Below are 26,841 nucleotides of genomic sequence, written 5' to 3'. Positions count from 1 at the left end.
CAGAGATGCTGGCAAAACTAGAGATAAATTTCAGCTGTGTTCCTCTCCCTTTACAGCCAAAGAAGGAAGATAAAGCTGGAGGAAATAATGTTTCACTGCCTTAAGTGAATACTGCATAATTTGCCTTGTATGGCTGAAAACAAAACTTAAGAAGTTTGTTTTATGAATGAAAGGGAGAGAGAAAAAATAACAACTGAATATTTGATCATCTCCTGAGAACCCAAAGCTTTGTGGCAGAGTAAATGCTATAAAGCAGACTATTAATGCATTGGGAAATCTTGAATATTTTCAAGAAGGGGAATTATTATATGCAATAATTAGTCCTTTTATTTTTCCTTTATTTTCTCCTAGCAATCTTCTGATCTCCTCCCTATAGCAGTTTGTTGTTTGTTTTTGTTTTAATTTGGAATTTGAATTATTTGCCTTTCATTAGCCACTGATAAGAAAGCCATTAATTAGAAAAGAAGATGCCATTGTACTAAAAATGCACGTGCATTTTTCTCCATGTTTCAGCTACTAGGATGGGGTGTGAGGTATGAGAGGAGTGCCCAGTGGACTCATCTACTTCCTAATCCAGTTTTACTGAGAAATATATGGTGCTGTTCTCAAAGGACCACATTTGCCCTTCTAAGCAATACTGATTAACTTGCTATGCTGTTATAATTATTCTATACTTTGTCCTATGCATGTATGCTTGATATAATGAGGGAACAGATAAAAACTGTAGTCATAAGGGCTCCTAACACATCAGAAAAGTCAGATTAAGGTCATGCAGCAGATTCACCTGCCTAATTTAAATGCCATGGAAATGCCACATTCTGCATTTTTAAAAGAGGATGATTCTGTGGCATTAAAAATTATAAGCCTTGTAAAAGCTGGAACTGCATAAAACTCACAGCACCGAAGAATGGATGATAAATACAAACGGTTGACTAGACTACAGCTGTGTTTGCTTGAAGCTGTTAGCCCTAAGTATCTGGTACACTAATCATAGATGGGTAGCTTTTTCTCCTTGTATCATATGCTAAATTTATAAACATACCAGACAACCTATGTTCAATAGGGTCATTGTTTCAGAGATATTTCCTTATCAGATTCCTCAACGCCTTCATCAGTGATTGTTTCTTAAAGTACTATCTTTGCTGGAAAAGTTGGGATGCTCTTTAGAGATGCATCTGCCTTGAAATTGGCTCATGTTGAACTACCATAAACAGCATAGTTAAACATCAGCACAGGAAATATGACTTTTGTATTAGATATTTTTTGTTTTTTATCCTTATGATGTTTTTGTCATAAAATGTTTTATAAAATGTACCAAATTTCAATTCCAAGGAAAACACGAGTCCATATTTTTGAAGTATTCTGTAAATTAGTTCATTTGAAGTACCTTGGTTCAAAATATTTTGTCTTATGGTTCACCATTTCATCCTGTTAAAGACTACAGGAACCACCTAAGTAAGACAAGACACTAAGTTATTTTGTCTTAGGTTTGTGCTTCTTCTCATGTCTCAAAGGGCAGGGTTATAGAAATAGATCATTCTAGAAAGGATTTCCACCACTGGCTTTAGATTAAACTTGTAACAAGTTTATCTCAGTTTAGATTGCAACCTATTAAAATGTTCACTTTGTGTTAGTAACGCCTCCCCCTCCCCCCAAAAAAAGCTTCCACTGAGTAAGCAGTGAAGTAAACATATCCATAAATAAATATAGCCCTCAAATAACTGCCGAATAGAGAAAAATATCAGAGTGGAATTCTTTCTGATGTTTTCCTCCTGAAAACAGCTTTCATCAAATTATAAAAGGAGGGCCTGTATCTTTTTAGATGAGGCAGGTGTGTCCTTTAATAAGCTACTCACCAGTTTTGCAATATGGCTTAGTATTGTTAATCTCTTTCACTTATCTAAGTTTATAATAAAATGTTTTCTATAGTACAATTTAACTGATTATAAACTTTATATTCTTGGATGGCGTGCACTGCTGTTGTGGCATGTTACAGTTTGCTGCATGTTGTGTCATATTAGAGCCAATTTAATCTCCCAGATATATAGGATGACAACTCCTGTCACTAGCAATCAGCATTACCTTTATGAATAATGGCAGTTGCACTCCTCTACACTTTAAAATAATAAATTTGGTGATGCTGATGTATCATGCTATAATTTTTGGTCAAGAATTTTTCTTTTCACTAAGGAGTGAATCCCTTATAACCTCCTTCATACTAAGGAGTGAACCGTTTACAACAGGGGTGTCAAACTGGTAGCCTGTGGGCCAGATACGTCATGCACAGGCCATGCCCACCCCAGCTCTGCGAAGGGGGGAAATATCACAGGACAGCAACATGACACCGTTTGACACCCGTTCCATACAACCCACTACAACATTTTTTTTTTAAAAAGAGCAAAACATAATGCTAAATTATAATAGTACGTATGGTTTTTTTCTGATTCTTTCTTTTTTTGCATTTATGTATATTTAGCCTGTGGTATTAATTGCAAGAAGACGATGTTCATCAACACTGTTACTAAAAAAAAATTGAAGAAAGGAAAAGCAAATTCCTTTCCTTTTCTGGTTGAATCATGAAACTGAAAGCAGTCCTCTGCTAATCTATACAAATACCTTTACCAAATGAGGGCAAATATATGTGTCCCAGGATAATGTTGCAAGACTCAACTGAATCGGTCACTGGGCCCAGAGATTTACTCTTCCGAGCTTTCGGACTTATGCTGCAGACCTTCTTCAGGGAACTTTACTGGAATAAATTCATATTTTTACCATATATTTTTTGCTATGAGCAAAGTTATGCAAAATGTATATAATGGGAATAACATTGAAGGAAACTATTTTAACTGGAGAGATAGTCCTATTGACTTTCACTTAAAAATTTCTGAATTGTTTTAATCCCTCATAAAGCAGCACAGAAGACTGCTGGCATACTGGATTTAATCTCCATCAGATGAATTATACGCTGGAATCTTATTTATGCTCTGATTTTTTAAAAAAAGGCTATCTGTGGGTGGCAGTACAATTGTAGAAATAATTTTGTAACGATGCTTTGGAGCGTGCAGACAGGGGCGGAAACACATTTTCTGTCTACAACTCTTTAAAACAACTATACATTATCCTGGGATTGTCTATCTGCCATATCTACCAGAAAAATTATTGTTGATTAAAACAGTTTTTAGTCTTCTGTGTTCCAGGCCTTTTTTGGAAATTGAATCCAATGCCTGGTTCAAATCCTCAGTATCGTGGATTTGACTCTTCTATTGTAGGCCTTCATCAGAGGCTCTACATATTACAAATTACAAGAGAATTTTTTTGCTGCTGGCTTCTCTGGGCAGCAATACATTTGCCCTGTTTTTTCTTTTTTAGCCATGCACAGATGTTCTTTTCAAGCCCTATTAATTACATACATCTACAAACTTTTTTGCTGCTCTAATAACCAAATGTACTGCTTAAAAATCTGATTCCAGATAAAGGAAATGTGTATATGGTTGTGCGAATATGGTGTGTAACAATGCTTAAAGATAATGTGAGACCCTCTGCCAGAAGACTTTAGCTCAGTTGAAAGTGAATATTGTATAATATGACAGTGATCCTAAATGTTGCAGTAAAGTGATCATGACAATGATCCTAAATGTTTTACCTGAAAAAAAGAATAATGGAAAATTCTAAAATGTCCTACTGTAACCAAAGCTTAGAACTAAATCCAGTTTAGATGCCATATAGGGTGATTTGAAATGGGTTGTGTTGTGCGTGCAAGAAACCCATCAAATACCACACTGTTGAAAAAGTTATGCAGGAAAATTCTTCTTAGTTGATATCAGACTGGTAGATAGTTACAAGAAATACCTACTTGCAGTTGCTTTTGTTTTTGCAGTTACTTTTTCCACAGAAAAAAATGATAATATAACTGTTAATTTTTTGTTGAATAAATGGTTACAAAGTCAATTTTGATAGAGGTTTTTTGTCAATTACCGATAGTCTTTGACTTACAACAGTTCATTTAGTGACCATTCAAAGTTACAATGGTACAGAAAAAAAGTGACTTATGACCGTTTTTCACATTTAAGACCATTGCACCAACCCTGTGGTCACTCGATCAAAATCCAGGCACTGACGCATATTTATGACGGTTGCATTGTCCTGGGCCACGCAATCCACTTTTCTGACCTGACAAGCAAAGTCCATGGGGGGAAGACAGACTCCCTTAACAACTATGTTACTTATTTAACAACTGCGGTGATGTACTTAACAATTGTGGCAAGAGAGGTCGTAAAATGGGGCAAAATTCACTTAATAACTCTCTCATTTAGCAACAGAAATTTTGGGCTCAATTGTGGTTGCTTACTCAAGGACGACCTATACATCAGCTTTCTGAGCAGTTTGAAAATAAAATATTAAATATCAAAAAGGGGGGAAAAAAACTTTACCTGGGCCCTGCCTACCTTTTCACATGAATGTATATTCATTGTGATGCAGTGGTGGGATTCAAATGTTTTTACTACCAGTTCTGTGGGCGTGGCTTGGTGGGCGTGGCAGGGGAAGGATACTGTAAAATCTCCAGTCAGAGGTGGGATTTGCCGGTTCTCTGAACTACTCAAAATTTCCACTACCGGTTCTCCAGAACTGGTCAGAACCTGCTGAATACCACTTCTGTTGTGATGATTAATTAATGAGGTTTACCAGTTGATACACAATATGTTATTAAGATGTTTCCTATAAGAACTTCAAATTGTCTACAACTTCTACAGATATATATTTTTTCTGCCCAAGAAGCTATAACATTTTATGAATATTGAGTATAGGAAATTTGTTCTCTGCACGGGGGGGAAAAATCAAATGTAAAAGTCCCATTGTTTTGTAAACTTTTCTGTTAATTTAAAAACCTCATAGAAAAAAACAATTTTACTGTAGTTCAAATGGCTGGCACCTTTATATTTCGATATCCTTCTAAATAAGCCACTGACACAACAATTCTATTTGTATTTGTATTGATAAAAATTTTGTTCCCCTGAAACCCAATATAACTATATTTAACATATATTATATGCTATTTATTATAATGTATCTTTTTAATGTCAACATGATTTAACCTGAGCCAAATGATATCTGTGGCACAATCTTGAGTGCCATAGATATTGCTAGTCTTGACCACACTTGATGGGCAACTATGGAGCTTCAGTTATATCCAGGGGATAGATAACTTGGTGATCTGTTGGCAGTTTTCAATTCCAATCATTCTAGTCATCCCTGTGTTACCTATTGGACGAGACTGTGAGAGTTGCAGATGAAAGCATTAAATGATGTGATGAAGGGTCCTGAAAGGAAAAAAAGATTTAAGAAATATTATTCCACATAAATGCATCTACGTATGCTTTCCTTCTGTCTCTTAGATGGGAGAATATGCCACTTTCTGACTACTAGTCCAACAGAGGTCCTGTTATAACACCTGTGTGTTGAGGCTGATCAAGAATGCAATCTTTGACTTCTGGATTTGGCTCTTGATAAATTAGCATTGTATTTTTACTATAGGCGTGTGGATAGGCATTTTATATGCTCATAGTGCTTTCTATGCCAAAATAACGTATGCATCAGCTAATCATACTGAGCCTATGCCTTCATCATTTTCATTGACAGAAATAAGTTTCTTTAAAACCTTGTTAAATCTGGAGGACAATGCACAAACTTTTATTTTGCAGTAATGCTGTAACAAGAAGGTTTGGATTCTTTTATGCATTCAGTGACATTATCTTTGATAAAACTCTTAAGTAAATGACTCTTTAATTGGGTTTGTATTTTTAATTAGTATTCTCTATAATACTTGAATTAACAATGATATTACTTATTATAATAATTTGCATTCCAATCTGGAACAGGTTAATTGCAATAATGAAAAGAGCCTCCAGCCCATCCTTTAAGGGATAGGCATGCTAATGTGACTGTTTGGAAAGGTCTGATTGGAAAATGTCTAACCCCCTTTTTTTTAAAGCACATTAAATGTGACCTTTCTTAAAAATTAATATACCTCATTTATTTTTAAGGAGAGAGAAAGAGAGGGAAAGCAGCATGCTTTGATTTTTAAAACAAATCCTGTTGGGCTGGTACAGATGGAATGTTCTTGCTAGTTGTACTTTGTGTCCACATCAAAAGTGGAATTCAGCAAGTTTGGACCGATTCAGGCGAGCCAGTTGTTAAAATTCTGCCCAGTTTGGTGAACCAGCTAATCCCACCACTGGCTGGCCCCACCCCCAGCCATTTTGAGGGCCATTTTTGGCCATTTTCAGCTGTTTTGGGGCTGTTTTTAGGGCCATTTTTGAGCTGTATTGGGGAGAAAAATTGCCTTAAAATGGCCAAAAAACAGCCCCCCAAATGGCCTTTTTTCGGCCCATTTTCCAGGCTGTTTTTGACTGTTTCTCGGCTTGGAAAACAGCCAAAAAATGGCCCGAGAAACTGCCCGAGAAACAGTCAAAAACAGCCTGGAAAATGGGCCGAAAATCGCCCAGAAAACAGCTCAAAAACAGGCCAAAAATGAAGGAATGGAGAGAGGAAGGAGAGAGATGGGAGTGAAGTGAAAGAAGGAAGGAGAGAAGGAAGAAAAGAGATGGGAATGAGAAGGAAGGAAGCAAGGAGGAAGGAAGGAAGGAAGGAAGGAAGGAAGGAAGGAAGGAAGGAAGGAGTTAATCCAGCTTTAGCTTAGTCTCTTTCAGAATTGCCTGCACAGAAGTATTGTCAATCCTTCTTCTGCTATTTATTTATTATTCTGCCTTAATTGTAATTTGTTTCTGAGGAGACAATGGGATTTATTGCCTCTGCCACCTCAGGTGTGAAATGCTGGCTGTTATGACACAATATATTGCTTTTTAATAAACTCAGCCTCCAGTGTCTTACTTTCCTTCGTGATGGGAGCAGAATGCTTTGCTGGTCTCCCACCATCCTTTCACTGGGGTTGGGGGGCATTTGTATCAGGAAACTGAGGGTTGGTTAACCCTTTCATTTCTGCAGATGTTGCGTATAGGCCCAACGCCTGGGGAAAGAGATAGTGGCTGGGAGGCGGGGCTGGGTGTGATAAGTTATGTCGAGTTGGTCACGCCTACCCAGTCACATGACCACCCGGCCACGCCTACCCAGCCAGTCATTAGGACAGATAACCAGTTGTTAAATTATTTTAATCCCACCACTGGTCCACATCTAAATTCCTTGGTTCTCCCTAGCCTTCCCTCAACAGCTTGAATGCTTTTGCAAAGTCTGACTTCACATAGTTGTCCTAGCAGTAGCCCCAGTTCCCATCTCAACTACTGTTTAAAATGGGCATATAAATATGGTTCAAGAAATGACTCTAGAGTCTAGGAGAAGAGGAGGCAGAAATGGGGGGGGGGACGACAGAGTAAAGCATGTCATCAGTTTAGAAACTGCATTGCCACAAGTGATCCAAGTCTCCCCCCCCCTTTTGAATTCTGTTGACCCTTATCTAATACCAATTTTGTACTGACCATTAATTGATTGACCCAATTCTTGTATATAGGCTTCAATAAATCATTTATGTTGCAATCAACACAAATTGTCTTGATTTTTTGTACCTGACAATGACCCTATTGGCTACCTTCACCATGGCAAAGGATACAGAAGGTAGCCCCGGGCTGAGTCTCATGCATGAGTAATTGTCAAAAGAGCCTCCAAGTCAAGAAAGGTGTGCACTAGCACACAAGTTTAATTTATGCAAAAGCCTTTCTGGCCACTGTTGTTATCTGCTCTTTGAGTAGCTTCAAGGGCAGAAGAGCTCCCAAGACAGTTGAGCACCAGTCTAGAAAGAGAGAGGGCTACCACATCAAGACAACAATGGAAACATCCTCAACTCAAAATGCAATTACAGTTCTATAAAAGTGGTTATGTAAAATGTTAAATCCCCTTTTATTTCTTCCAGGTATTGTTTGAAGGAATAAATCTTACTTCAAGGAAACTAAGAATAAAAAAAGAAAATAACGAGAGGAGGATAAAGTACTAGAATGTTTGCAGCCTTGAATTATTTCTAAAAATAATAAAGGCAAAATAAAAATTTAATAAATTAACTTCTATGTTGTATTGGAGCATTATTGCCTGCTGAGTGAGATAGGAACTTTAAACCGTGTTAAGGAATTAATGTGCATAAATTTGGGTTTTCCTTAATATTCTGTCATACATAATGTCAGACAGAATTGTTGTTATTTTTAATGTAACCTTGCAAAGCAAGTTCTTTGAAGTTTGATGCAATCCTCCAAATTTGGCACAAGGTGCTAATGTCCGGATAAAGGTATATTGCATTCTGAGTGACCTTTACAAATATTCAAGTTTTGTTTCTTAGTTTTTGCATTCCACGGAGATAAAGAAATGTATTGAACTGAAGTACAATTACGGTAGGTAGATTCTTTTCGGCAGCCTTTAGAATCCCCATGAGAACCACTCTGAGGTAGTGGTTAAGGCATTAGACTTGGAGACCTTGAGTTCTAGTCTCAGCTTGGGCCCCAATATCACCTGGATTACCCTGGGCCTTTACTCTCTTGTCAGCCCTAGGAAGCAGGCAATATCAAACTACCTCTGAAAAACCTTGCCCAAAAAACTGCAGGAACCAGTCCAGGCAGTTCAGGAGAGATGTCCTGAAGCAGATTCCCTCAGCCCTGTGCCCTCTTGCAGGGAGATAGATGACTATGGAGATTCTCAGTCATCCAGGTCATGGTTGTCTCAACGGTGCTTTTTCAAGGGGCAATTGGACTTACTTGTTTTTTCTTTGAAGACATTTCAATTCTTATCCAAGAAGCTTCTTCAGCTCTGCATAGCCAAAGGTCTAAGAACATTCTCAGAAGTCCAGGTCATGGTTGTCTCAAGAAGCAGCAGGACTTTCTGGTTTTTCTTTGAAGCTATTTCACTTCTCACCCAAGAAGCTTCTTCAGCTCAGAAACTTCTCATCCAAGAAGCGAAACAGCTTCAAAGAAAAACGAGGAAGTCCAGTTGCCTCTTGAGAAAACATCTTTGGGATTCCTGCAGGGAATAAAAAGGTTTTTTATAACTAGAACCAGAATTCAAGAACAATGCTGCCAACTCCTCAGGGACCTTAGAATTAAGTTCTTAGAATCTCCAGTTGATGGGAAGTCCAGGAATAATTGAGACCCAGAGAATATCTATTTCAGGTCATGGCTGTCTTTAACAAGATAGATAAAATGCTTAGTCAGGTGTTAAGAACTTGATATATTTCTCTGAGCATGTGTCATATCTTTGGATTCTATCTTACATTTGTGAATTTTAAGATAAAATTTAAGCATATGCTAGTTCAAGTAGAGGTGATGCTTACATTAAATATTTTATGCTTCATATTTGCCACCCACATAGGAAATTATAACAGTAATAGAGCTAGTAAAAGGTGCTGATAATTAATCTCTGCCTGTTTTTTTAAATAGTGTTTGATATTTTCTACAGAAAAGTTGTTTTAATATGTAAAGCTCATAATTAGTTTGAATTATTTTACATGAGTCAAATATATTTGTAGTTCTTGATTAATTCGTCTTCCCTTAAAATTAACAAATATCTTAGTTGTAGTGCTTGGGTAATGTTCCAAGTCCAAATATACCTTGCAAACACCGTATTAATATCCATAGTTTCAAAGTTAGCATTGTTTCACTTGCCACTGTTTTTAAAATTAATACAGCATTATTATTGCTGTTGTATCGGTTTTACCCTGAGGTAAAGGTTGAAGTGAGAATTCAAAAGATAAGATTTAATATGATTAAGAAAAATGAGGAAAAAATTAAAATGAGGGAAAATTGTGTTTACAGAAAAAGCATTCAAAAACCATTCCCTCTGTATTCTTTTTTCCCTCTTCTTTATTTTTTCCCAATTACCCCGACTGCTACTTAAGGTTTTTTTTTAATAGTATACTTTAAACTTCTATGATTATTGCTCCTTTCTATTTAGATTGTTTAATTTATTTTTGAATGGTTTCTTTTTTTCTTCAAAAACTATATTCTTAGTATCTTTAATGTTTCTTCTTGTGTGAGCCATTCCAACTTGAATTTGGTTAGGCTTTCAACACAACCAATTCTGAAGGGTACATGGAATTGACAATTTGTCTGTATGATTGTCTGGGACTGAGAAGTTAATATGATTTTGAAAAATATTATTTTTCAGTGATCGTTGCATATGGATATTGTTATTCTGAGCAACTCTAAGAAATTGATGGGTTCATTTGCATATAGTATTCGTGCTTTGTATACCATTAAATAAGGGTCTTGAATTTATTTAAAATCCCTGCAGATATATGTAATTTGGAAGAGAGATACGCACAATTGACTAATATTCTATTGTATCACTGTTACCTTTATTCTGAATTTTAATTATTTGTTAAATTTATATGCTGCCCTTCTCACCGTTGAAGCAGCTCCAGACAGTTTACAAAATGACAAAGGGATTAAAATTACAATTAAGATTAGTAAGAATTGAATAAAGACTAAAAATCAAGAAAATTAATAGTACAGCGGTGGATCCTCACTCTTAACCCATTAACCACTTCCAGAGCTTGGTTTTAACGGCTGTCTAGAAAGGAGAGGGAATCTCTCCTCTGGCGGTAGAATGTTCCAAAGGTGGGGGGGGAAACAGCAGAAATTCCTTGACAAACGGGTCTGTAGCAAGCCCCTCCCTGCTGGAGTGAGTGAAGCAGACCAATCCTACTGGAATGAGACAACTCCTCAGATAACCTGGGCCTTTAGCCACAGTATGGATACTGTTTAGAATAAAATCCCATTTCTATATTTAAGTCATGTATAATTAATTTAAATTTCTGCTTTTGTTTATGTTTTGTATTACATTTTCAGTTAACTTAAAGCTTTAGAAAGCTTTAGGTAAGATTCAGAGACCCTCTACCTCTTTTTTTTTTTTACAGTAACCTTATGAGTCTGATTTAATAGAAAATATTGTTAGTTAAACATAAATTTATATTAGGCCTTCTGGGTTCTGTTCATAACTCCAAATATTCATTCATCCATTCAATTTCTATAGTGTAGAATACAGTATATTGCTATACTGGCAACTTTTAAAAAGAGACTGAAAAAGGAACAAGCTACCAGTATCCACTGATAGTAATAAAAGGAATATTATTAGAATGTAGACTACTTTATTGGCCAAGTGTGATTGGACACACAAGGAATTTGTCTTGGTGTAAATACTCTCCGTATACATAAAGAAAACGTACATTTGTTAAGAATCAAGAATCATAACGTACAACACTTAATGATAGTCATAGGGTACAATCAACAATCAAATCATACTAGGAAACAGTCAATATAAATCGTAAGAATACAAGCAACAAAGTTACAGTCCTACAATCACAAGTGGGAGGGGATGGGTGATAAGGAGTGATGAGAAAATTAACAGTAATAGTAGTATACACTTTGTAAATAGTTGAACAGTGTTGAGGGAATTATTTGTTTAGCAGAGTGATGGCTTTCGGGGAAAAACTGTCCTTGTGTCTAGTTGTTCTGGTGTGCAGTGCTCTATAGCGTCATTTTGAGAGAAGGAGTTGAAACAGTTTATGTCCGGGATGTGAGGGGTCTGTAAATATTTTCACAGCCCTCTTTTTGACTCGTGCAGTATACAGGTCCTCAATTGAAGGCAGGTTGGTACCAGTAGTAATTGTTTTTTCTGCAATCCTAATTATCCTCTGAAGTCTGTGTCTGTCCTGTTGGGTTGCAGAACCAAACCAGACAGTTATAGAGGTGCAGATGACAGACTCAGTCATTCCTCTGCAGAACTGTATCAGCAGCTCCTTGGGCAGTTTGAGGTTTCTGAGTTGGCGCAGAAAGAACGTTCTTTGTTGTGCTTTTTTGATGATGTTTTTGACATTAGGTGTCCAATTTAGGTCATGTGATATAGTAGAACCAAGAAATTTGAAGGTATCTACTGTTGATGCTGTGTTGTCTAGTATTGTAAGAGGTGGTAGTATGGGAGGGTTTCTTGTAAAGTCTACCACCATTTCTACAGTTTCGAGTGTGTTCAGTTCCAGATTGTTCCGGTTACACCACGAGGCAAGTTGTATAACCTCCTGTCTGTATGCAGATTCATTGTTGTCTCGAATGAGACCAATCAACTGTTGTGTCATCAGCAAACTTCAGTATTTTAACAGATGTATCGTTTGAGAAGCAGTCATTGGTATATAGGAAGAAGAGAAGTGGAGATAGCACACAGCCTTGTGGGGGCCCTGTGCTGATTGTACAGGTATCGGATGTGATTCCACCAAGCGTCACCTGCTGCTTCCTGTCTGTTAGGAAGCTTATGATCCACTTACAAGTTATTATTCCCTATATACGGTAGAAAATGGACTTGAATTATCTGTCTACAGTGTCTGAAACAAAATAATTATCACTAGGATTATAACTAATCTTTCAAGAATGTAGTTCTAACCATTTTTCTACAGCACAAATATTTCATAATAACATACATAGATCCATAGGCTGTGCATTCATTGACCATATGCTTCCTAATGGATATATCTATATAAATGTATGTTAAAGGCATATGTGTTCCTTTTACAATGAAAATTTGGGATTGCTATGAAAGTGAAACACTGCCATCTGTTGGCTGATGTAGTTCTTTTCTTTAAGTTGTGTAAAGTTAAAATAAGTTCACAAGGAAGAACATATATTACTTGAATTGCTTAACCACATTTTAAAAATGTGATCCATGTAGGTTGAAAATTCAGTGCTGGGAGGTGTTTCACAGTATCCAAGAAAGGTATTCATTAATAACTGGCATATTAGCTACATAAGTCACAAAACTATTTATAGAATCAATTTATTGCTGGAATAGGTAAATGTTTTATTCTTTTCTGTTAGAAGAAAGGATATTGAGCCACAAATTAAGTAGTTTTTCCCAAAGTGGTTGTGATATAGTTATTTGCAAACATTGCATACAAAAATAATGTATTGCTTACCCTTATGTTCTAAATTAGTTATCATCTTGTATGTATAGATTCAGGCAAATACCAGTAGCAAAATGTCCTCCTAATTTTTAACATGCTTGAAACATTCTTGAAACGTATCTATGCTGTAATAAACTCATATGTATTAATTGATTCTGCATGTTTGCAGTTCTTAGGTTAAAAACAAATTATAATTTATAATTAACAATGTGCTAAATCAGGGATGTCAAACTCAATTTCATTGAAGGCCACATCAGGGTTGTGTTTGACCTCGGGGGGCCTGGGGGGCGTGGCCAGCTTGACATCATTGTGTCGTGGGTGCCTGAATTCCGTTTTTGGCTGTGATGGCTTCCTGCAGCCTTCTGCCAGCAAAAACGGAGCTTGGAAGGGCTGCCCACAACCCTCACAAGCTCCATTTTTAGCTGCAGCAGTTTCCTGCAACCCTCTGCCAATGAAAGAACTTGCCCATGGCCCTCCTGAGCTCCATTTTCACAGGCAGAGGCACTGTGGGCTGGTCCATTGCTGTTTACAGATCTGGCCCCTGGGCCTTGAGTTTGACACCCTTTTACTAAATAATCAAGCAATATCTTGTAGACTTCTTAGAGAGAAGGGGAAAAGGATGTCAATTTGCCATTTCAGAATACTTGTTCATTCTTCCACTGTTAGAAAATTAGGTAGTCACATAGCCAATGCAACAACAGACAATTAGCAAGAGAATTAAGGAATCCCTGGCTTAAACAAATTTACAGATGAAGAGTTGGCAAATGGGAAGCATACTTTCATAAGTACAAGTTTACTGCTTTTGTTTTGCAGTTCTGTGTGACTTCAGAAAACCTGCTTCTAGAGACCAGGAGACACTTGAGATCCCAGTTTGAGGCTACAAACTGATGGGGAGGTTGCAGAAATGACTGTATATGGACAAAGGAACAACTTAGAATCCAAGCCTTTAAGTGAGCTTCTGTTTGCAATATAGGGATTTCAATTTTAGAGAATTTTTATTTCTCTGGAGGATGAGAAAAAAAGGGTTACAAGCTACACATGACCTTTTGAATGTCAGCAAGATAAAAAGTTAATGATCACAGAAGGTCCAGACCATTATATTTACTCATGCTATATGCAGTCTGGAAAAACAGCAGAAATTCTTTTTTTTTTTTTTAAATAAGCTCTCTAAAATACTATAACTATTTGTTAGCCAAAATGATTTGGGGCAAGCACTCCACATGTTCTTCTCACCTATTCCGATGTATGATTACAAGGATGTGAAGTTAAAGTTTAGATTATATCAGCAAATCACTGATAACAAAAAAACCCCAAATCACTGGTAGCAAAAGTCATGTAAGATAGGGAACATTTGTAGAAATTCTTTCTACATGCATGGAAATATATTCCCCTGAATTGATGGGGACTGGATGACTGACTTCCAATGGCCATGTATCTTCTAAAGCTCAAGAGCATCTAAAAGGACTGATAGACTTATGTTTTATTGTTTCAGTATGACAATAAGCATTACTATAAACTAGTAGATTATGACAGGTATACTTTATTAAAGATCAGTGGCCAATCAAACTATTGGGAATCCTATATTTAAATGTGTACTGTCAAACCAATGCTTAGAGTACAGTAGTGTAATCTTACTTATTTTGATTCAGAAGCTGAATACTACTCTTAAATTGGATCCCTGCACAAACAAGGTCTGAAGTTGTGTTGAACTCACCAGAACTTACTTTCAATTAAGCATGGATGTAGGATTTAAATATAAAAAATGTGATGAAATGTGGATTGTGTCTACGAAGGGAGAGGTGGCATGATGGAAGTGGAAGGTCCCAGAAAGGAGAGAGCACATTCCAAGGACAGGTTAAGACAACACAGTTCAGAGCTGAATCAAAGAAAGAGGAAGAGGTTTAAGATAGCTACTAGTCTTTACCCTAGAACAGTGATGGTGAAGCTTTTGGGCACCGAGTGCCAAAAGCGGATGTTCACATACCCAAAATGCAAGGTGCATACCCTCGGCACATGCGCCCATGCCCCCGCACATATCCCCCTTGCCCCCATGTGCCCCACCCCTTCCATGCATGGCAGAGACCTGAGCTGGGTTGACGGCGCGCATGCCTACAGAGAGGGCTCTGCGTGCCACCATAGGTTCGCCACCACTGCTCTAGAATCTCCCAAGATATATTTATTAGGATTAGAGTAGTATAAATTTAGTTTGGCAAGATTCTATCTATATGATATAAGGCAGCAATCCCCAACCTTTCCGGCTCTTTGGAACAGCTGTTGGGGTGGGGGGCAGAGGGGATGAGTTTGCGCGTGCACCTGCTGCTTTACACAAAGGGAGTTTTGCACGCACACCCACTGCTTGCACTGTCCATTCTGGGTTGTGGTATTGTAGACCCCTGGTATGAGCAAATAAAGAACTGAACTTTGGCTGGATTGTTCTTGGGCTGGGCCTGACATCAAGCGTAGATAAGTTATCTTTTTTTACCCATGCTCATAGTTTCCCTGGCTTAAGAAATACATAGCTGTTTGTGTGATCCTGTGAATATTTGTGTATGCCCATGTGCACAAGCCTTTGGGCAGCAACAAAGCTTAGGAGATCCTATTGATTATTGCATTATATAGCAAGCTTTGACAGCTCTCAGAGCTTCTCACAATGAACTGGCATTCTAGGAATGTGCAGAAGCTTTACATTGGTAATCACTCTTGCAAGATGCAAGCATGCAAGCTGCTGCACACTTAGCTAAATACTGCGTTTTCTGAAGAGTCCAGTATATTAAATAAGATGTTATGACTAATGACTATTTTTCTATCAGAGGGTAATTAATAACTAAAAAATTTCTTCGTTACCACACCCAACTTTAAATAAACATGAAGAAATATGATATTAATAGAGCTGCAACTTATTAGTTTGACCTGAAATGAGTGAAACCAGATCAGTGAGAATATTTATAACTTTTACATCGAATTTTGTTCTTTACTTTCTTTGGCTTTGGGAGAAGCTTTATTGTAATCACATGAATTGATGTACTTAGTGGTCGTCCTTATTTTCCCTATAAAGATAACTGAAAAAGTGTTCTATGCACATGCACTCACTACGCTCTTTATAAACCCATCTCAGGGAAGTGAACTGGTATTTGACCTTTGCAGGGAAGATGCTGCCTCATTGCTGGATATGTTACTTTGAAAAATCACTTAGTGCGTATGTACACTGATAAAACTTTGATTCTCAGTTTCGTCCATGGGCGCAAAACGCTTAAAATAATGAAGATACTTCCTTTCCTTCACTCATGATTCATTCTTTTCTTTCCCACGTATCTGAATGTGAGTGCTACCTTATGTTATGCTCAAAACTACAAGGAAATCCATTCTCTTTGTATATAATGTGGTGCAATTAGGAGTGCTGTTTTAGCTAAAGGGGTCTATATTCAGCATTTTTCCTTAAAGCAACTGTATTATCAGTTCTGTTTGATGAGGTTATTTGAGTTGCCCGGGGCAAGCAGCCAACTCTTTGAATCCCAGCTACACCCTGTTCGGATTGGCAACTGTGGTGGGTACCAAACAGTGAATGAACAGTAAAGAACCCGATGTCCATGAGCTCTAAGTCTCAAGGTCAATGTTCCACACATTTTGCCTTCTCATAAGCAAACAGAAATCTCTCTTTCTCCCTCCCTCCCTCTCTCCCTGCCTCCCCCTCACACACACACAGACACATCCTCGGCATTTTAAAAGTAGACACAGAGTTGTATATCTGAAAGCCAGCATCTTTCAAGTATATGATAAAGTGACTGTTATCCAGAAACCCTACCCCAATGTTGGGATATGTTTCAGTGTACTTAAACCACCGCAACAACAGCTACTGGTTTCTTATGCAACCAGCAGGAAAAGTGCAAAAGAACAGCACCCAATGGAAGAGAGGCAAAAGCATACGGAATAATAAGCGCAAAGTTCGGCATATAGGCCACATCCAAATGCCTGATTTGCCATGCTCCCCTCCTACTGTGGAACTGACAGAAAACCGTGCCACATTAAATTTTGCCTACCCCAACAGGTCTGTGCTGCCCAGTTCTCCACATAACATCACCGTCCAACATCCTAAGGACTGTGGTTCATAGTTTCCTTGGCTCTATCGGGAACTGAGAACAGCCACTGAGAAGTATTTCATTTATACTTTTAATTACATGGGTTAAGCCTGGCATGGGTTAGTAATAGTTAGTCTTTAAACTGACCAGTTGGCTGCTCAACTAACACATACTTTTAAAAAGAGGAGAGGGAAGAACGGCTGCATAATCTGGAATTCCCATCTCTTTAAAGCCAAAACAGAACAGAGAGCCAGGTGAAGAAGTTAGGAAACAGACTGAATCCAGAAGAAGCCGTAGGTTTGTCAATGTGGAACTTGTCATTTCAGACTGCTTCTCCAGTGCAGAAAAATACAATGTACATTACTGACATAATCAACCTAAATCAAGGTATTAGAGAAAATTCCATTCCAAGGGCATTAAACCATCTTTGAGCTGTCTCATTACAGAAAAAGGCATATAGGCTTAGGAAATAGTGGACTAACATCAGGGCAAGGAAAATAATGTGAATTGGCCTCGGTAACAGAAACAGAAATATCTCTTCAACTGAGCTAACATGAGTTGCAGAATATAAATACTCAGGTTTGGAAAGGTTTCCTTGAAAGAAATGCATTCTTGTTCAAACGATGTTGGACATCCTATTTTAATTATAAAGCCCAGTTTCCTTTTGCAGAGACTTGGGAATCTCAATGAGTCAAGCACCTTTCCCCAACTTCAGGGAACTCCAGATGTCTGGCTTCATCTGCCAAAATATATCCAACTGATGTGGCCATTGCTGAGAATTCTGGAAATAGAAATTCACATATCAGAAAAAGCGTAAAACGGAACAAATGAATTCTGATGACCATTAATAATGTCAACATTGTGTGATATACAGATGAAACTCGAAAAATTAGAATCTCATGCAAAAGTTCATTTATTTCAGTAATGCAAATTAAAAGGTGAGCCTAATATATGAGATAGATTCATTACATGCAAAGCAAGATAGTTCAAGCCGTGATGTGTCATAATTGAGATGATGATGGCTTACAGCTCATGAAAACCCCAAATCCACAATCTCAGAAAATTAGAATAGTGTGAAAAGGTTAATATTATAGGCTCAAAGTGTCCTACTCTAATCAGCTAATTAAACCATAACACCTGCAAGGGGTTCCTGAGCCTTTAAATGGTCTCTCAGTCTGGTTCAGTAGGAATCACAATCATGGGAAAGACTGCTGACCTGACAGTTGTGCAGAAAACCATCATTGACACCCTCCATAAGGAAGGAAAGCCTCAAAGGGTAATTGTAAAAGAAGTTGGATGTTCCCAAAGTGCTGTATTGAAGCACATTAATAGAAAGTTATGTGAAAGGGGAAAGTGTGGAAGAAAAAGGTGCACAAGCAGCAGGGATGACCGCAGCCTGGAGAGGATTGTCAGGAAAAGGCCATTCAAAAGTGTTGAGGACTTTCACAAGGAGTGGACTGAGGCTGGAGTCAGTGCATCAAGAGCTACCACACACAGACGGATCCTGGACATGGGCTTCAAATGTCATATTCCCCTTGTCAAGCCGCTCCTGAACAACAAACATCAGAAGCGTCTTACCTGGGCTAAAGAAAAACAGACTTGGTCTGTTGCTAAGTGGTCCAAAGTCCTCTTTTCTGATGAGAGCAACTTTTGCATCTCATTTGGAAACCAAGAACCCAGAGTCTGGAGGAAGAATGGAGAGGCACACACTGCAAGATGTTTGAAGTCCAGTGTGAAGTTTCCAGTCTGTGTTGATTTGTGGAGCCATGTCATCTGCTGCTGTTGTCCATTGTGCTTCATTAAGTCCAGGGTCAATACAGCCATCTACCAGGAGATTTTGGAGCACTTCATGCTTCCTTCTGCAGACGAGCTTTATGGGGATGCTGACTTCATTTTCCAGCAGGACTTGGCACCTGCCCACACTGCCAAAAGCACCAAAACCTGGTTCAGTGGCTGTGGGATCGCTGTGCTTGATTGGCCAGCAAACTCGCCTGACCTGAACCGCATAGAGAATCTATGGGGCATTGCCAAGAGAAAGATAAGAGACATGAGACCGAACAATGCAGAAGAGCTGAAGGCCGCTATTGAAGCATCCTGGTCTTCCATAACACCTCAGCAGTGCCATAGGCTGATAGCTTCCATGCCACGCCGTATTGAGGCAGTAATTGCTGCAAAAGGGCCCCAAACCAAGAACTGAGTACATCTGCATGCTTCTACTTTTCAGAGGTCTGATATTGTTCTCTGTACAATCCTTGTTTTATTGATTGCATGTAATATTCTAATTTTCTGGGATTGTGGATTTGGGGTTTTCATGAGCTGTAAGCCATAATCATCTCAATTATGACACATCATGGCTTGAACTATCTTGCTTTGCATGTAATGAGTCTATCTCATATATTGGGTTCACCTTTTAAGTTGCATTACTGAAATAAATGAACTTTTGCACGATATTCTAATTTTTCGAGTTTCACCTGTACCGATGAGCAAAGAGAACAATATCACTCTTCCAGTCAGTAGACTTGAGTTTGGTGCTTCAGGAGGGGTTGCCTTTCTAATTTATAAGTCTTGAGTGTTTGCTTTTGGCACTTTATGCTAATGTTCCAGAGCTACTAAGATTCAGATAAAGCCTAGATCAGCCAATAATTCTTGGTGTGCTCAAACTTGGAGTCATTCTCACGTTGAGAATTCAAGCCAGCATGGAAAAGATTTTTGATCTCTGCAAACCAAGCTAAATTTGACCTATTTACTATTTTGTATTTCAGATATTATCTTTCCTATTGTTTTAAAAATCTAGCAGGCTTTCTATAGGTTTTATATTTACTACTCAAGACACTGCATATTTTCAAAGCTGACAATGAAATACTTCCTTAAAGATTTGCTTAATCTCTGTCCCCTGCTTCAACTCGAATTTGTGGAGTTTGCCACCTATTTTATCAAAGCTGAATTATAAATTATCTGAGCCCATAGCCACTTCTTCTGTTCATTTATTGTCACGAATAGCAGTTTTTTGTTTCTTTTATCCTGCTTAGGTGACTCCATCTGATATGACCTTTCATGGCCTTAATATCAGGAGAGTATCTCTTTCTATACAAACAGAGTGGAAGGCTTTAGTTAATTAAATATTTATCTGTTGTGTAATTCCACAGAAGGAACAAAAAGTTTCCGCTGTCCATGTTCTTCCCAAAGAGTTTTTTCTACTACCCATTTATATGTTACCAACTAACAAACAAATGCTGCATCCCAAAACATTTTTTAAAAAAGCTCTGCTTGATAAAATAATGTTATGGGGTCAAGGCTCCATTACAAAATATTTTAGTTCTAGAAATTTCCAAAACAAGATACTACCATCCATTAGTATAAATACCCAGATGAGCATTTAAAGTCAGTTAGTCAAGTAACCAATTCTTAGTATCTTTCAACAATCATACACATTAGATTTCTCTTCAACGGAATCGCCTGATACTAATTTTCTACCATAGCGTATTTGGTGTACAGGTAGTCCTTGTTTAGCAACTATAATTGAGACAGGCAACTGGATCACTAAGTGAAATCATGACTATACTTACAATCTTACTTCAGCTTACCTTCGTTTTACTGACCTGCGAAAGTCATAAATGTGAGAATTAGTCATAAAGTTACCATCAAAGCTATAAAATGAGACAATTGCTAAATGAGGACTACCTGTATTGTACTTTGGTATGATTATGCACAAATTATTTTTTTACAGTATGCATTATGTTCAGAAAATATGTTAATGGTATCCACAAGCCTGCTTAAAATACCTCTCATTAGCTGAAAAAGAGAAAGTTCATTTTGTGAATAAGAAAATAGGCATGATTACTAGGATGAACAGTGGAATTATGGGAATAGATTTTGGAGTTGAAAGCATCAAGTTTGGTTGATTGTAATTAGCAGTAAATGAGAAGTTCTGTAGTTGCCATGAAAAAATTTGTCAAGTCTCACCACTCTGCCGGTGTCAAGTTGTTGGAGCGGCATTTCAACTTGCCTTCCTTCAGGCTAGCATTAAAATAAGATTTATCAAACTAATGTCCAAAAATATTGTAGGAATTAAGTTAACAAATACAAAGTACTCTACCATAGTTGTTGATTCTAAAGCTGTTATGAACTTGGGAGCCTTTTTTTTTTCATTTTTTTCATTTGTTTCTACGGAAATGGTGAAACGGAAGAGGGTAATGCCAGAAATGGGGGAGTCGGAACCCTTGTAAAAATGTTCTTGTTCATGGAGTAGAAATAAGCATTTACATTTCTACTTGCCCTCAAGCAGGCACTGATGTCCAAACATCTGATGAAGATTGTGTTCTGTAAAGATATAGATAAAAGGCTAGCTAAAACTGCAACTCTGGTCCATTTCTCACCAATTTAAAAAAAAACAGCTGAGCACAGAAGGAGTCCATTTTATCAGGAGAACCATAGGGTAGAATCTAATTTTATAATAGCAGCGGACTAAAGTTTGCAGTGCTGATTTATTTTACGTTGTTATTAGAAAAAATGCATGTTTGAATGCTTTCACATGTTTGTTTTATTTAAATACCTGCTCCATTTTTACACATCAGTGCCCAGGATAGATAAAATACGAAGCAAACTTATAAACCAGTATATAGAGAGCAAGCAGGAAAGAAATAATTTAATGGAGGTAATGGCTTTCATCACAGATGAAACAGATCAGCTCAACAGGCCAAAAGCTTGTATAAATAAAAAGAAATTAACTTGGGAACTGGTAGTTCTCCAGAGAGATGACTCAATGGGCATTATAAGGAAAGATATTCCAGAACCACAGACATTTTCAACACCTATATTTCAGCTAATGGTGATAGGGAAAAAGTATCTTTTAAAAAATCTTAAAATATAAACAGGTTCATAAGGAAAAAGGCAAAAAAAACCAAATAGACCTGTTGTGATGAATGGTGAAAAGACCCCACTTCTGTTATGGAGCATACATTAATTTCATACTTGGCAGTTGAGATAACATGAGATAGTACAATTCAAGAAAACCTTTGTTGTTTGTTGATTTATGACAGCATTGAGAACTTTATGGCTATTGACCATGATAATATAATAACTTGAGATTTGATGTTCAATAACTTCTCAAATATCATAAATTCCTTTGATTTATTATCTCATTTGGGACTTTGTCAGTCATCATTCACACAATTTTTATTATTTATTTGCTGGTATAGCATAATAATGTACAATGTATATTTTTGTACTATTTTGTCAACTTTTTTATTTGCATGTTACCTCAACAGATGACACAATTCTTTTTTTTTTTTTTGTAAATTTTCTTTTGAGTTTTCACAAAAAAATACAAATAAAACATCTTTTTTGAAAGTAGCGTAATCCCAGGTTACATTTCTTCGTACAGACACAAATTCAATTTCATGCTCATTTTTATGTTCTATTCCATATCTTATTACTGTGTTACATTTTCTGCATAGCTTTTCCCCTCTTTTAATTTTCTCAATTTTATTTTAATTATCTCGTCTCAGTTCAAATCATTATATTTATATTTTTTGTCTGTCCTGTTTCAATTATCTATTATCTTTTCTCATTAAACAAAGTTTCTCCTGTAGTTACTGATTGGAGTATGACACCTTTATATCTTTTAAGTTTATCCATTTAACTCTTATTTAGGCTTCAATATATACCCTAAAGTTATAACATTCAATATAATACATAACTTCCATTCAGATTCTGCTTGGTACATTCTTAAAATACACACTATATTCTTTAAAAAAGAAAAAATTATAAACATATGTAATTAAAACAACACATTCCATTCCAATTCAATTCTATCATTAATATTAATATTCATTAAAATCTTAACATTACTTTTCAATTAAATATCATACTTCTATGGGAACAATTATAAGCTTTCCATAATTAATTCCCCCCCTCTTCACTTATATTTTATAAAACATTAACTAATTAAAATGTTCCCGTCCCTTCCTAATTCAATGTTCTCAGTTATTTTATTAACAAACATTTCACTAAATTACACTATTTTATCCCTCATTTTAATCATACATTGTTTCCAATTTTCTAAAGTTATTTCTATTACTAATATAACAATACAATCTTATGTACCTTTACAGAATCCCTTTTTCAGTTAAATTTTCACCCATTATCTCTAATTAGGTCCTGTTTCTCTATATCTTGTTCCGGTCCTTTGTAATTTCTTTTCCTTTCCTTTATCCCTCTCTTCTTCTCTCTCCCCTTTTTACCCCCTTGTCTCTCTACCTCTATTTCTCTCTTCTGTATTCCCCACTTCTGGTTGCTTTCCAGTATTATACTTATTTTTCAAATTATTTTTCTTTTCTTTGGTTGTTTTTTTAAATCTTAAATTCTCCATTCTCTTTCCCCGCTTTCCTTTTTCTTCCCCACATAGAATTACTTGTTCATTAAAGATGGCTTCTTTGTCCCAGTCTTCTTGTTTTGCAGACATTTCTTGTTGTTTCTCATAGTTCCAAATCTCCATTTCTAAGAATTGAAAAATGAAGCCAAAAGAACCCCTCCCTTCTTGTGCATCTTTTAAGTTCCATTTTCATTTTTCCATTTCCATTTTTAAGTTCCATTTTCAATTCATCCAGAAGTAATGCCATTGTATAAATTTTTAAACAACCACCCGATTAATTTTAGTCATTAAAATGCAATAACCAAGAATACAAAGATCACCAAGTAATCCAAATACACGCAAGGTATTTCTTTTTGCTCTTTTTTTTCACTTTCTCTTCCTGGGGTTCTCCTGTTTAGTTACAAAGTTTCAGGTAAAATGTATATTTTAGAAGTCTTGTTGAAGTTTTACTGTAGATTCTTTTTAATTCCAGGCAGTCTCCTCCCTCTTTCCAGATCCTGCCCTTTTATTCTTTTTCTCTCTCTTCCTGCTTATGAAAAAAAAATTTAGTGTCCAGAAATCTTTATTATCCCTTTGACATTTTGTTTTATTTTCAGCTTAATTGCCTGGATGTCAAAGCGGATTTTTTCAATTTCTTATTTAAGTCTCTTAGTTGTCAGTATAGGGAAAGGGAGAGAAGAAAAACCTTTCCCTTTTCACTTTCCTTCGCTGCTTCCTACTCTTCTTTGGGAGTGATGTTATTTTTTTGTAAGTTTAAATTCCAGGGTACCTTAGTTGTTGCTTTTGCAATTTAACCCGGTCAGCCAAAACTTTCACTTCTTATCTTCCTCCTGCACATTCTTTTCCGGTCGAGTTCTTCTTTGAGGTGGCCATTTCTGACCACCGCTGCAACTGCCTTTGGGAAAGGGAGTAATGGCCAGCTGAGGAGAGATGTGGCTCTCCTCAACCCTGCTGGCAGTCTCCCCCCTCTTCATCACCTCTACGGGGTGGCTTAGCCCCGAAACCAGCCGGCTCGGGGCACTCCAGCGGCAAGCCCAGGCCGAAACCACACACAATTGCGGATTTCTGTCTGTCGCCGAAGGAACTCAAACTGGAAGGGCCAAGGATGACACAATTCTTGTGAAAAAGCTATTTGGGCTTTGTGATCAGAAATTCTGAGCTAAATTATTACACAAGTGTCCATAAGTTGCAGATGGACTTGTCTTCATAGAGTATCGAGTTTTGGTCAGTTAAATGTATGAATTAGAGAAAAGCAAATGCACTATACCCTCATCTTGTAAGGGATGCTTCTTGCACCTGTGATGCAGCCTTGAATAAATCAGTTCAATTTTAACTGCAGGTATCAAATAAGAAATTTTACATGGATGAACCAGTCTATATATTGTATTTGGCAGAAAGGGTTGTTATTTGTTTATGTAACCAATTATTTCACTAAGTGTATTGAGAGAGAAATTATGTATGTGTTTGAACTGGGAAAGGTATAATTATTTTAGAAGTGAAATAAACAATAAAAGCTTAGTGTCAAGATGTTATTCTAACAACAGATGAAAAGCTTTTCAGAACAGAGAGGGTGTGTGGGGGGGGAAAGGTTGATTACCTTCAGGGAGATTCTTCCTTGATTAAATAGAAATGATCAGCTGGAGTTAGGCTTTGAGGAGAGAGAAGGGAAGGGGAGAACCATACCTCCTTGAACATTTGACTCATCAGCTTTTTCTCCTGCCAAAAATACTGGGGAGGGAATGTTGTGCTCTAGGTCATGCATTGATTGGACAGTTCAGCATTCTTGTTTTTGGCAAACAGTGCGAATGCCAAGTGTAAACAAAGGCACACACAAAAGCTCGCTGAAACCTCACCACTGTCCTTTTAAACCATTACAGGCCTATCAGTGGCCGTATACATGTGGCTATCCTTAACTGCTATTACTCAGGATGTCACTTTCTGCAAATATTACTTAAGGCCAGGGATTCTGTCTTGTCTCTGTAGATGCACCGTTTAATTTATGAATGTTTTATTTTTCATGCCTACATTCTTTACATTCTAGCGTTTGATATTTTTTATCCTGAATAAATTTGAACGATACGCAGTTGTTTAAGCTGTTTATATATGCTTATATGCATATGTATATGTATATACTGTATAAGTAGAAACAGGAAACAACAGCTGTAATGATTTACTCTGAAGCCTCAGTAAGTTTAAACATAATGAAGATTGACAACTTTGAATTAAAAAGGGCAAACAATTTGATAATAGGCATGTTATATGGCTATATTAAGAGAGCCAGTTTGGTGTAAAGGATAAGGCATCATCAAGCTAAAAACTGGGAAACTTGAGTTCTAATCCCCCCTTGGAAATAAAGCCGGCTGAATGATCTTAGGCAATCACTTTCTCTCAGCCATGGGAAGGAAGCAATGGCAAACCACTTCTGGAAAACCTTGCCAAGAAAACTGCAGGGACTTGTCCCAGCAGGCTCCTAGAATCAGACAGGATTCAACAATAGGGGGAGTGGGATCAGATTTTACTTCCATGCCTATTAGATAGGAATGCTATGCCTGGTTTGGGGAAGCCCTGACAAAGCCCCCATGAATCCAAAAGTGGCTAACCTTTTGCTGGTACAAAAGAATTGAACCTGTTTTAGATTTCTTCTTCATAGCCAGGTGACTTTATTTAAACTTTCCTGCCATTAAAATAAATAAAAGTCGTGCTTGAGAACTAGAAGGTATGTGGGCCTACCCACAAACCAAACCCCATTTTCACTTTTCAAGCCTCAACTTTCCCAATATTAATGTGATTAGGTTTTTGTTCTGGATAGGAAAACGGAAGTGCCCACCAGCGTAGCTTATATATATATATTCTCTGTCCATTATCTCCTCCCCAAGTGACAATATTGTGCTTCTGTCATAGTTTCTTATGAGAAAAAAATTTCAAATGAGATACTCTAAAATCTGTGTATCAGGTCATTAATTTACACTCTCTTTTTCCCCAGGTCACTATTGGTCAATTGTATACAGCAGAGAAGCTGGTCATTGAGTGCCCACAAAAAGCATAATTCTGATGCTTTTTTTCTTCAGAAGAAAAGGCCAACTACTGAAAGTTATCAGCACTCTACAACAGGCACAGATTTACATTTAAATGCCTATTACCATCTGTATATACGACTGAGCTACCTTATTCCTCCGGTTTGAAAATATAAGAATAATTGTATAAAGTATAGCTTTATTATAATTTTATTATTTACGTGCCAATAAAATGGATTGGTTTCATTGTACATGAATGTCATTGTTTGCTCATACATTTTCCTGACAATAAAATATTTGCTCACTTCCTTCTGCTAATGAGATCTGTGCACTTTTTGTCTGGGTCATGAATATATTTTGCAACTCAGGAAATCAGGCTCAAAACCAATTTCTATAAACTGAAGTCCATTTGAACTTTAGTCCCATTCCAGTACAATT

The 26,841-nt window shown here is 37.1% G+C and overlaps 1 protein-coding gene across 1 annotated transcript in view; it reads left to right on the top strand.

Annotated features, from left to right (window-relative positions):
- Window positions 1–26,711, top strand: part of LYRM4 (LYR motif containing 4) — a 50,650-nt gene extending 23,939 nt beyond the window's left edge. Inside the window, exon 3 of the mRNA XM_026715063.2 lies at window positions 26,373–26,711. Within this exon, the coding sequence (XP_026570848.1) occupies window positions 26,373–26,435 (63 nt within the window). The 3' untranslated portion in view covers window positions 26,436–26,711. The remainder of the gene's footprint in view (window positions 1–26,372) is intronic.
- Window positions 26,712–26,841: the final 130 nt, after the last annotated feature.

Source organism: Pseudonaja textilis, chromosome 3, assembly GCF_049901715.1.
Source record: "Pseudonaja textilis isolate UNSWEBS1 chromosome 3, rPseTex1.2, whole genome shotgun sequence".
Lineage (NCBI taxonomy): Eukaryota > Metazoa > Chordata > Lepidosauria > Squamata > Elapidae > Pseudonaja > Pseudonaja textilis.
This window is presented reverse-complemented; position numbering and strand designations above follow the sequence as displayed.